This window comes from Pungitius pungitius, chromosome 2, assembly GCF_949316345.1.
Source record: "Pungitius pungitius chromosome 2, fPunPun2.1, whole genome shotgun sequence".
Lineage (NCBI taxonomy): Eukaryota > Metazoa > Chordata > Actinopteri > Perciformes > Gasterosteidae > Pungitius > Pungitius pungitius.
The window spans coordinates 4,985,999-4,998,627 of record NC_084901.1 but is presented as its reverse complement, the minus strand read 5'-3'; the positions used below and the strand labels follow the sequence as shown (position 1 = coordinate 4,998,627).

At 47.1% G+C, this 12,629-nt stretch overlaps 1 protein-coding gene across 1 annotated transcript; it reads left to right on the top strand.

The window, feature by feature from the left end:
* Nucleotides 1-165: 165 nt before the first annotated feature.
* ube2h (ubiquitin-conjugating enzyme E2H (UBC8 homolog, yeast)) lies at nucleotides 166-12,397 on the top strand. Its single transcript, XM_037461119.2, has 7 exons — nucleotides 166-425; nucleotides 8,910-8,986; nucleotides 9,942-10,016; nucleotides 10,099-10,138; nucleotides 10,824-10,876; nucleotides 11,580-11,708; nucleotides 11,936-12,397. Exons 1-7 carry the CDS (start codon nucleotides 373-375, stop codon nucleotides 12,058-12,060), a joined length of 552 nt encoding a protein of 183 aa, XP_037317016.1. The 5' UTR covers nucleotides 166-372; the 3' UTR covers nucleotides 12,061-12,397.
* Nucleotides 12,398-12,629: the final 232 nt, after the last annotated feature.

Sequence of the window (12,629 nt, the reverse complement as noted above, 5' to 3'; positions counted from 1 at the left end):
CATTCTATTTAATGTTTAGATTAAAACAACATTAATGGCACTGCAAAATTTAAATTGATGATCCGAACCAAAAGTGCTTTAAATAAAACTACAGAAAGACATTCAAAGCGACGTCCAGTCGCAGAAATATGACGTAGCCCGCGGAGGGATCCTTACTTGTCAAGACCACGGTCTAGAGGCAGTGAACAGAGGTCCAACGCAAGCTCAGCTACTCAATAGGACGGAGAGCCGTGGAACCGTGACGACGTTTTGCAGTGAACGTTTCGGAAAAACAAATGTTAACTTTTGGATAGTACCGTTTGCTAGGCTGTCTAGCGTATCGGGGCCAGCTCTCAGTTTACTTACTGGCGCTCTGCGGTGGAAATAGGAAAAATGTCGTCTCCAAGTCCGGGTAAAAGGCGAATGGATACCGATGTGGTGAAACTGTATCTTTTCTGAACATAAACAACAGCCGCTCACGCGCTGTCTTGTCCGCTAACGATATGTCCTGAATGCGTGTGGAAATGAGATATGAGCTAAACCCATTTGTTGATACTGCCCGCTTTTCTAGGTAACCCTAAAGCAGAGAGCTTTCATTGTAAATGATTGGTGTTTTTTTGTGTGTGTGTATGTGTGTGTGTGTGTAAACATTCTGCTAGCAAAGCCAAGGAGTTAACGTTAGCTATTTCTGTCCTGCGAACCTCCTGTCGCTTATCGGGGCAGCTGTGTTAATCGCAACGTGTCGCGTGCCCTTTTTTTAATTTTTTTTTTTTTAGCATTTTGCAAGTATACGTGTGTCCATATTGCAGAGTTACAGGAACGAACGCCTACATGTCGCTCTCTCCTGTTCCACCCGGGCGCACCACTAAGAGACCTGGCATTAGTGGACTGTGTTAAAAAACACCTCTGTCCAGCCTGTTGTTGTTGTTGTCGTCAGGGGGAGTTACGTCAAAGTGGCCCCCTTATTACACGTTGGCACGAGAGCTTGTTTACATAACGTGGGGCCAGCGTCAACTTCACAACGCTGCTGTCTATTGTTCTACTCTCGTGGAAAGCGATGGCGATATTGCAGCATTCTGGGTCTTGTTCGCCTTTGCTTTTGTAACCCCCCCCCCCTCTCCTCTCTCCCACTCCCTCAACCGAGGGGTTTTCTACCCGTGTTATCGCATCTGCCACTTGTGATCGTACCTTGTAACGTTGCCGAACTGGCCTGGCTAGTCTGCTGGTTAATTTCAACATCAAAATGGCTACCTGCTCTGCGTGTGTGTGTGTGTCTCACTGTACTTCAGTGTCTGTGGGCATATGGAAGGCTAACTGTGATCATTTTGGACAGGTTGTTGTACATTAATCCAATATTGGAGTCTGGATGAATGTGGCAGAAGTGGCAGAGCAGGTGTCATTTGCCTGCAGTCGTTTCTTTTATTGTGGAGTGCTGGAACTTTAAGGGTGTTGATTTTCCCAGTTATCATGTTTATTTTAGTCCTGCCGATGCCATTGTTCAACTTTTTTACTTTTCAATAAGTCATTTCCAGTCCACATCTTCCGGAAGATCATTACGAACAAGTAGTTTTGTTGCTGTCCCAGCACAGTGGAAAGCAGCTTAATGATTGGGTAGCTTGTTACTAGCCGGAAACCACCAGGGAGGGACTAGGAACAGCTGATGGGATGGCTGTGCAGCTTAGTCAAATATGGGGCTAGAACTGGGCAGGTCACAGCAAACCCAAAACAAAGGGGAACCTGTCCCAACAGGGTCAACACAATAGTTCAAAAGGAGATAAGCCAAAACCTTTCAAATTGATCATGTTTTTAATTTAATAAAAGTGACTATCATGAGAACTGTCTGCTTTTCGAATACCTAACACACCTGCATTTCATAAATGCACCCTGCTTGATATTTGCAATAATAGTGGCGTATGTGTACATGAACCAGGAAGCTCAATTTCACTTGTTGTTTTGCCTGTTACCTCATGCGTTGCAACCTCGCAATGGTACTCGTTTGAGCAAGTTAACGCGCCCCCTTACCGCTTACCCTCCAGCTAATGTGTAGGCAGCCATGACGGATTGGTAAAACAGGATTGTGGCACACACCGAGACAAGCATCCTTGCAGTGGTCGCACACACCGCGCCTCCTCCTCGAGCTACTTGACTGACAGGAAAGAGCTTTTTGCCTCTTGCCACGCTCCATACAATGACTTGTGTTTTTGCTTTTCCACGAGTGAGCCGTGGTTAGCAAGTGTTGAAGGTGACTGTAGGTCCACAGAGTTTGAGATCTACCGGCTAACGCATCACGTAGGTTTACTACTGACTGTTGCTTCTAGTTGGAGTAGGTAGGGCTCTTCTTTCTTCCATTACTATGGGATGACAGTCAGAGCCCTCATGCTTTCATTTGCTGAGGCCACCAGAGAGCTGAGAATCTGGAGCGTGGGCCATTAGGGAATTCACAAAAATGAATGTCACAATGACCTGCGCATGTCGTATCGCTGGGTTTTGAAGCTTTGTCCTGAGACAGGCTGATTGATGGCAGCTCACTTTCACCACCAAACAGTATAGTTTTTGTGTTTGCATGCCAGTAGCTTGGACTCATACGATCCAATGCAATAAAGACCGAGAGAAGACGTTACGGGTTGGTCCACAATGACTTACCAAAGTCATTTCCTCTGTGTGCCCTACTCTTTGACACCCCTCATTGGCAGCGATCCCGAGTGTTAAGAGACGGCTTGTTTACCGTCAACTTCCTTGCCAAACTGCACTTCTACGACCTTAAATCAAAGTAATTCTCCTGCATTACTTTTGTCCGCTGGCTATTCAGTCCTGCTCTTGGACATGTTGCTTTAATTTTGGAACACTATGTTCCCGAAGAATGAGATTTACATTCAGCTTGTAGTGTGGGGCTGACTGCATATACTGTGTAGGTAGTTCTGCTATTATTTCCGTTCATTCTTTTCACCATTTAACACAATAATTAACAAAATGGAAGTCTCTCACCTGTCGCAATAAGAAACTGTTTTTTTAGCATAAAATGAATAGAATGAATTGGGTAAAAAAAGTTATGGGGTACCCTGCTTAAAGAAAGAATGGGTTCATAACACAAAGGAGCCGTTTAGAGACTTGGTTTGGTGTTTCGGGCCCCATTGTGCGCTCGTGACATGACATCCGGGCAGCATCAGCAGTGAAGTCTTTTGTGTTTCCCCGTTTACAAAAGTCCCCAATAGGACCTCCACCTCCCGCTGCCGTGTCACACAGTCACAGGCAGCTAATCGGCACCCAGCGCTACTATTGGGGAGGGGGGGGGGGGGGGGGGCTGAACCAACTAGACGCAGTTTACTGTAGCGAAGGAGCCAGTGAATGAGTGAATTAGGATCATGATGGACTCGTGACGGGAGTGGGGAAAGCTCTGGTTTGGTGATGAAGTTCCGTAAACAAAATGCTGGTTTTTGAGGTGTAATAGAAATAACACAGAGAAGCTGAGGCATTCTGCCTCCAGCTATCTAGGTATGAAAGCACACAGGCAACAGGAATACATACAGGTATTTTAATTTCTACCCGGTCAAATGATATGTGGTTTGACGTGGAATCCAGGGATTGGACTTTGCTACGGCTCCTCTAGGCATCGGCCATATGGTTAAACCGGAAGCCCAGCTATCACACCGTACTCCATGTTTATTGTTGCCACGGGTAAATATTTAATCCGTAGTAAGAAGCTCAGACACCGACAAAGACAATGTGTGGAAATGACTTACCTTCTGTACACTGTAGGAAATTAGCTGAACTGAGATAATAATGGTACAAGATTAGGAGATAATTGAATAACTTAAAATGGGGAGGATTTCAAGGCAGTCAACCACAATGCCCCCCCTCCCGCCCCCACTCCCCCTGGGCCCCCTTGATTGACAGTCCTGTACTGGAGGTCCAGGAGCAAAGCATCTCTGACAGTAGGAGATTTGAGGCCCTCACTGTTAGCACTGTGGGATTAACAGTGGAGCTTCCTGCACGCATGGATGAGTTCCTTTTGGAAAAACAGATGGACTGAAGTTCCTTTCTTTGTTTCACATGATTTTTTTTTTTCTTCCTTCCACCCGAGAGCTCAGCCCGCCTCTGTCTGCTGCTTTTAATGTGGAATATCAAAAGGAGGCTACGATTGGTCCTGCATTGGAATATGCACCAGTGGCACACAGGCACTTTGTCTCTGGCTTAAATCTACACCCATGCTGTATAAAAGTACAATCTACCCTATCCCCGCCCTACACGTCACTCCATCTGGTAATCTGCATCGGTGCATCTTTGTTTCAAACAAATGAAACCGCCGCAGCAGAACACTGGTTCGGCTTTGTTCGGCGTCGCCGCAGCGTTGAAAGCGGGGGGGGGGGGCACTGCGAACCTCGCCGCGTCTTATTGGTAGACGTGCTCCGTGGACGCTTGCCTCAGATTCAGGTCATCGCTTCTGCAGTTTTGGGATCATTTAGTGATCGTTTTGCTTGTGCGTTTGAACGCGGCCCGGGGAGCAGCTCGCACGCCGTGCTGGGTCTGTAAATAGACTGTTGATTTAGCGGAGGGACGCGAGGAGGAGCAGCCGAGGGATTCACGTTGGGTTGCAGTGGGTGGGCTCTCGTCCTCCGCCGGCGCAGACAAAGAACTTCGGCTGTGCAGCGGTGTGCCGATCCGTCTCCCACACGGGGAGGAACCCATCAGCTCACATAGTACACTCACGACTGTCTATAAGATTTTTGCTGTAGGATTGATTCCTCTTCCTTTTTTTTTTTTTTGGAGGTAGATTTAAAGATGTATAGCTCTAATGTTGTACTGCCATTTGCAATGACAGCTATTGCATTGATGGGCATGTTCAAAACTTGAATAGATAGAAAAGAGAGTGGTTGCCTCGTACACGTTTCTATCCGAGCTGAGATCAAACCGTGCCATTAACTCTTGTGTTTTTATCTGGTCTTGTGAACCAGACATCAGTTGTTCTCCTTTGTCCCACGTTGAAATTCTCGCTTGTAGACTTTTTCTTAGTTGAAATGTATTCATAGAGACCATTTTCTTTTTCCCCCATCCAGTGAGTGCAGTCCTTTTTAAAAGCACCCGGGCAGTTACATGTGGACCCTCATCCAGTCAGGCCTTTTGGGGGCCATGTGCCCATTCATATGTAAAACGGGCTGCGAGGTTTTCTTTTCACCGGCCGCACACGCTGGCGCCGAGTGCTCCAGCAGCGCGCTGTCTGAGCAAGCTCACCTACTCTCATCCTTCCTTTCACATCACCAACGTAGTTTCTAAATAAGTCCACGAGCAGCAACATGCAGTGTAACCTGTCAGAGTTATGGAACGGAGGAAAATGCATCCGTACGGTTGTGCCGAAGCCTTTTAGTTTCTTGGCTTGTTGTTACCAAACTGGGCTCCAATGCAAAAACAAGCCCTGTGACTGTCATCGTGCAAATATATTATATATATATATGTATATATGAACTTTGCTGTCGGACCAAAATTGGTCACTCCTCGTGGCTTATTCATACCTTTTTTTTTCTTTGGTTCTACCTAAAATAATCACATGGGCCTAATGGGTCGTGGTAAAGGTGATTAAGTCCTAGGAGCTACAGAGCCGTCTCTCTTGCGGGATCCAGGCAGGAGGAAGTGAGAGCAGCTGGCACGGCCGCAAGCGTGTTGCTATCATACCTCTGTACGTATTTTCAGTTGTAAGCCAGGGCGGGCCAAGACACCCCCACCCCCCCCCACCCCCACCCCCCTCATGCTGGAGCTGAGAAATAAACGGCCTCATGTCGACTGTGAAGGAAGTAGCATGTGGAGCTGCGGTGGTTTCAGAACCTGGTGAAAAAATGAGGATCTAGGCATTTAAATATATTGACTTGTTGTATCTGATTTGAAGTAGCATATAAATTGATTTTGTCACCAGGTTTAAAATGATTTGGAACAACCTCTGAATTTGGGGTTCGGGATAAGAAGATACTGGATCAGCTGGCGACGCATTCACCGGATTATCCATCCCCTCAGTTCAGTTCAGTTCGGTTAAGACTCCCGAGTGGAGAAAGTTCGACTTTCAGTGTGGCCTGGCCAAGATACAAACACACCACCTATAACCCTCCCTCCTTTCCCTTCTCCCCCCCCCCCCCCCCCCCCCCCCTTCCCCTCAGGCTGCCTCGTTTTCTTTTCAGACCGCTGAGTGTGGTGGAGGTCACACTGTAATCCCGCTTGGCTCAGTGCAGAGCGCATAAAACAGTTCACTGCACCGATCCGGGCACATTTCCACATGGTCTTGAGACTTAAGAAGAAACGATGCCCGTGTTGAAATAGAATAATAAAGCTGGAGTAAACGCCCTCAGGGATGCAGGGAAAAAAAATGGTATTGACTTCATTTTCAGGTGTCTTATTGTTTTTCACAGGAATAAGTGTTATTCCAAAATGTAGCTTCTTTGTGATCTCGTTCTATTGGTAGCCTGCGTCTCTTTCGGCAGGAGGAAGCCGACCCACTGCCTTCACTCTGAGGACGGCTGCTATATTTCCTGCCTTTCATCTGTAGGGCATTGGTGTTCACTGCAGCTACCATCTGTGTGCAAGGGGAGAGAAAAACGAAAGCGAGGTTACCGCCCTCCTTATCTCCAAACAAAGATGTGCCCAAAAAGAAGTTAAGCTTTGTGAAAAGTTAAAACACATCGACATCCGTTTGTCCCCATGTACTTCAAAGGCATCCTTTCCCACCACGGTTTCTTTCTGTCCAAGGCCATCATACCGTCCCGTGTGGAGACCTCCCCCTGGTGAGGGTACGCAGGCGTTTAAGCTGAAACGGAGCTGTATTCCCCAGTGGTGGGATGTGACTTTGTGGTGACAGGTCCTCCGAGTGGTTGGAGTGTAGCACACTTCACGCCTTCATGCTCTTAGTCCCCATCACAATGTGACCCATAACAATTTCCTCATTAGAAACCTCCAGATAAAAAAAATCCAGTCCTATAAATAATCCCGCTTAAAACTTGATTGACTGTTAACGGTTTATGTCATTGTGTTTTCTTTGTAAACACCGAGGCGAAACTCATCATCGCCGAGCCGGCAGTCCGCAGCAATGATGTCATCCCCAACCACACATCTGCCTGCAAGGCCAGACGGTCATTCAGCAGGCCGCACTCCTCCCTCTTGCGTGTCTCTGCATCCTGCTTTGCATGCATCTTTTTCGCTTTATTTGACTCTCTGCATCATCTCGTCATGCTCCCCACCCCAACCCCCCCCCCCCCCCCTGCTCTGTTTGCTGACCTTTTTTTCTTTTCTCCACGCTCCTTTCATGTTCCCTCTTCACCCGGTGGCTTTTTTTTTTTTTTTGCGGGGGGGGGGTTACAGACTATTAATGTCCTGCAGGAAGGCTTCCTTACTTTGCGTCTTAGGTTGAGTCTTTGACAGTCTTCCTTTCTGGTTGGCCATTAATAACTGGAAGGTCTACATGTCGTTTGCTCTGCTACTCGGTAACATAACTCTCTCCCAGAGCCTTTTGGGATTATTTGATTTGCCGCCTTTCCTGTTATTTCCGCTTTGTCTACCCAGAAGCTCTGCACCTTCCCTTTTCAGAAGGATTGCTTGAAGCCGAAGGTGCTCTGATGTGAATAGTCCAATCTGACCATGTTAAAAGTATGCATTAATAGTTGAAGTGTTTTCTATTGTGACTAATGTGAGCACCTTGTTTTTTATGAAAGAATAGAACTGGCTTTTGCTTCTGATCCCAAACAACTTCGCTCCACCGTGTTTGTTTTCCATACTTACAAAGAGTTGGGTCAGGATGGGATATTTTAAGGGTCAGACCGGGATAGTGGCCAAAATTGACCGAAAACAAGACATGTCTGGACCACAACCCTAAACGCCATTTACTGCATACTTCTGCATCTAAGCCCTTTTTAGATGTGCTTCATGAGGTACAAGAAGAGGAGAACACTGACCCCAGTGCTTGAATAATCTTTTAAAACTTGGCTAATTGGCAGCTTGAAAGTATGTCTTTTGAACCTTTTCTGGCTGTGCAGTGTTTTTAAAGTGTTATTTAATGAAAGGAGTCTCTCAGTGAGAGCGGCAAGCGCGTTTATTTATTTTTTTGGAGGTTGTTGTTGCCAATTCATTTGTTTACAGCGTTCCTGTCGCTTAACGCCTTCACTCGACTGGAGCTTAAACACCGAAGCGTCTAAGCACCGTATTTGAATGCCTCCAATAGAAATGTATTACAACGTGTCGGCAGGGCCTTTGTTTTGGTTGTTGGGGATATTGGTGGTTGGGGACTCCGGACTTGTCTTCACATCATTATCATCACGCGACTGTAACTTTATATGAGTCGGTGCAATCTGAGCATTTGTGTTCACTCTGTGTCTCCTCCCAACGCAGCGCTTTCCTCCCCTTCTGAGGACGCGTTTCCTCATCCCTCCTCATTAAGCGAAGGGATTCGGTCTCGCACTTTCGACGGACTCGACCGGAGCTCAAAATAGCCTCCGGTTCGATTTAACTCGCATGGGGGGGGGGGGGGTCAGGGCCGCCGCTAATGGGATCCGCGCTCAATCCTGATTGGCGAGCCGGCTGCTACCACGTGGCGAGGAACACTTGAGATTCATCCCCTCTCCTGAACCCTCCCGATTGTTCTTCCCCTCCGCTCACACGAGAGAGGTGAAACATCTCTGTGTACGTTTGATGGGTCAGCACATGAAAAACAAGAAGTATTAACAGTTTATTGGAATCAATGGCACGCATACTTCAGTCTCTGGAAATGAACCGATTGACGAATCGCGTTGAGGCTCCAACTGTCATCCAAGGATGAGGCTCAGGGACTCGGCCTCAAATCCGGATCCAAACTTTCATTGAACTGTCCAAAGTGATCATGTTTGTTGCGGTCGTCCCTCAGGGTTGATTATTGATTATGTTCATGCAGTCGTGCGCAGATGACCTTAACGACTAAACAGCATCGAGAGCAAGCATGAAGTCACCATTCTCAGCGGACTCAATGAATTTGTAGTGAAGTTTTTTGGACCACAAGGAAGTAAGTGTTCTCTTCTTCTTCTTCTTCTTCTTCTTCTTTTTTGTCCGACACACGAGTTTCCTCATTTGTTGCCCGATCCTCATTCGAGCTAATCCATATAAAATGGGGAAAACAAAGTTAAGGAACGTTTATTTGTGAATTTGCTCTCACCTTAAATGCTTCTCCATCATTTCCTCTTCTCTGACTACATTTGAGCCACACACACACACACACACTCACTATCTCCCTGTGCAGTTTTCTTTTATCTTGTGCAAAAATTTAACATTTAAAAAAAGTATTGATTCCCCCCACGTCTGACATTTAGTAAAAAGTAAACGGTGTGAAAAGACAGCGGGTAGATTGACTGACGTCAGCCTCCGCAGCAACACAAAGAACCGGGCCACAGAGTCCAGGGGTGAATTTGGATGGATCCGCAGCAGGAAGTACTTCGTTCCGTGTGCCCGCGCACAACATCTGTCGCGCCGAAAACTGCTGCCGCCCGCGCACCAGAGAGGAAGTTGGCGTTTGACCCCGTTTATGATGCCTCGTAACCATGGCAAATAAAACGGAACTTGTGTGTGCGTCGTGGGCACACGCTCGCCACTATTCGTCCTGAGCTGGCGTGTTTTCATCGGCGTGCTGCTCCGTCCTGGGCGCCGCACACACGCAAGACAATCTCGCTCTTTGATGTCAGCGTACGAAGCGATCTGAAAGTAAAGAATACCTCTGGGCTGCAGAGGCATTACTGCACAAGATAAAAGAAAACCGCACAGGGAGGGTGTGTGTGTTTGTGTGTGTGTGTGTGAGAGAGAGTGTGTAGAAGAAAGCAGTGCAGAAAATTGATGCAACCCCCCATTGAAGTGCTCAAAGGCTGAAATATGACGTTGGATGAAGTGAAAGTCTCCCCTGCCCTCAACAGTGTTGTAAATTATTTATTTATTTGTGTGTGTCCCTCTCCTCCCCTTCATGGGTACAGCACCGTACGAAGGAGGCGTGTGGAAGGTGCGAGTAGATCTTCCTGACAAATATCCTTTCAAGTCCCCATCAATAGGTACGAGGCTCTACTGTCGCATGCAAATAAGGTCACAATCTTATTTTTAACACTTTCATCATTTCTACTTTGTTTTTTCCAGGATTCATGAACAAGATTTTTCATCCCAACATTGACGAAGCGTAAGTTGATTTCAGTCCTGCATTTGCAGCGTGGAGGTTTCTGTTGGGTTTCTGTAACTTTGAGAGCACTTTAGGGCCACGGGGTTACTGGTCACTTAAGGTCCTTCCGTATTAGACCACATATCACAGTATTTGGATATTCCTTTATGGCGTGCTGGTCTTGTATTTAAAGTAAAAAAAAAAATTTGTTCAATTCATTATTTTCTATTTTGCTTTTCCTGTGCGTTAACTTGAAACACTGGGAACAGTCTGCTTATGTTCCGCACTACACTTAAACTTAACTTTTTACGTGTCGCTAGTTTTGCCGCGTCCCGCAGACGGCAGTAAATCCTAGAAATGATGAACAGAAAAGCCGCCGCTTAGAGGCGAGATCTTCTGATGGTTGCTCTCTGCGAGCAGCGACTCTCGCCAAGGCCAAAGATGTCGCCCCAGTGAGGCGGTTCACACCCGTCTCCAACTGGGGGAGGGGTGGTGGAGGGGGGGGGGGGGGGGGGGGCTGTGTCAGTCGTGTTATATATCCACCAGTGACTCAGGATTATTTGATTGCACCTACCTGCCGCACAAGTATTTTGGGCACCGTGGATTTGCACTCGCTCGTCCCTCCCTCCGGGCTTCACCCCTCCCTCCGGCCTCACCCCTCCCTCCGGGCCTCACCCCTCTGACTGTGTTCTCCCCGGTTTCCCAGGTCAGGGACCGTGTGCTTAGATGTCATCAACCAGACGTGGACAGCGCTATACGGTGAGTGGTTCCGACTTTGGACGCGCCCGCCCGTGTGTCATTAGAGCCCCTCCACGGGGGCCAAGATGAGCTGATGAGCAATGTAAACGTCACTCGAGTAATGCTCGTAGCGTCCCTCCCCCTTTTGTAATTTTCAAAAAAAATAACCTAGAGAAGAAAAAACCGACCAAGCGAACAAAAACTGACGAGATCCCGATGAGAGCGTCATGTAGACTGTAGGAAAGTTTTTGTTCTTCCAGAACTCAAGAATGGGCTCAACAGTGACACCCCAGAGATGGGGGAAGAATTACATCATTTTTTTTCTCTCTCTCCCCCCACTAGGCTTCAGCTGTGGGAAAAGGCTGAGGCCTGCCAGCAGATAGCTAGGGGAAGGGATTAGTGTGGTCCGAGGCTCTGTGAGCCCAAGCTGGGCTGTGAGATCCTGTTACTACTAAATGCCAACACTGACTCTTATTGTGTGTGTGTGTGTGTGTGTGTGTGTGTGTGTGTGTGTGTGTGTGTGTGTGTGTGTGTGTGTGTGTGTGTGTGTGTGTGTGTGTGTGTGTGTGTGTGTGTGTGTGTGTGTGTGTGTACATTGGACATAGGCTTCCCTGTGGTCCGTTAACAGTTGCACATGGTAGACATGTGGTTGACGGACTGCGAGCATGTGCATAGTTCGTGTCTCTCAGGCGGTGAAGATGTAATCTGTTGCCTTCTTCCACAGATTTGACCAACATCTTTGAGTCGTTCCTGCCCCAGCTGCTGGCTTACCCGAACCCCATCGACCCCCTGAACGGAGACGCAGCTGCCATGTACCTTCACCGGCCAGAGGAGTACAAGCAGAAAATCAAAGGTTAGGCCTCATGCAAATCGGTTGGGCTTAGAGTCCCGGTTGCTTTAGTCTATTCCTCACCTGGAAACAGTTATTTTTCTGATCTCTTATCCTACCAGAGCAATATGTAGTGTCCACATATAGACCTCATCTTGGAGTTTTAGGGCTTCACCTTTTTTTTGCCTGACCATTTTCTCTCTCTCTCTCTCTCTCTCTCTCTTTCTCATGTCTCTATTTTTCATCCACAGAGTACATCCAGAAATATGCAACAGAGGAGGCTCTGAAGGAGCAGGAAGAGGGGGCCGGCGACTCCTCATCCGAAAGCTCCATGTCAGATTTCTCAGAAGACGAGGCCCAGGACATGGAGTTGTAGTGATTGGAGGGCTCCCCCAACCCCGCTTCCTCCTTTAACCCCAACAGAGACTATATTTGATTTGCTAACCATGAGAAAGCAGACTTATAATATTCATATTTAAACAAGTTGATTTTTTTATTATTATTATTATTGTTACTAAACAAGGAATTTTATGGATATCTAGCCTTTGGTGTGTTTGACAGACACCCCTCCCACCCTGTAGCTGTTTGTCCCTGCACAGATGTCCCGACCCCGGTGTCCACATTTGTAAGGTGCATTTAGGCAGGAAGCCTTCCGCAGAACATCTTGTTCCTTTTTAAAATATAAAAAAAAGTATACGTTTGAACCCTATTTTTCTTTTTTAGTCGCTCCGCAATATTATGGAGGTATTTCCGAGGCGCACGATCACACACACACACACACACACAAGGTGTCACATGCACCTTTCATATGAAAGTACAAGAAGTGTAGTGCCAAAAAGGAGCTCTTGAATCAACCCCCGAATGCTTCCGAAACGCATCTTTTCCAACATTCAACACCTCTTTGACCTGCTGCCTGTCTACACGCACACAGCAAAACAAAATGCT

Excerpts from the sequence above, each read along its gene's own strand:
- ube2h (XM_037461119.2), top strand. The coding sequence starts at position 373 with ATGTCGTCTCCAAGTCCGGGTAAAAGGCGAATGGATACCGATGTGGTG. Across the intron at positions 10,877-11,579 it reads GACGTGGACAGCGCTATACG|ATTTGACCAACATCTTTGAG; the intron begins GTGAGTGGTTCC and ends CTTCTTCCACAG. Across the intron at positions 11,709-11,935 it reads GTACAAGCAGAAAATCAAAG|AGTACATCCAGAAATATGCA; the intron begins GTTAGGCCTCAT and ends TTTCATCCACAG.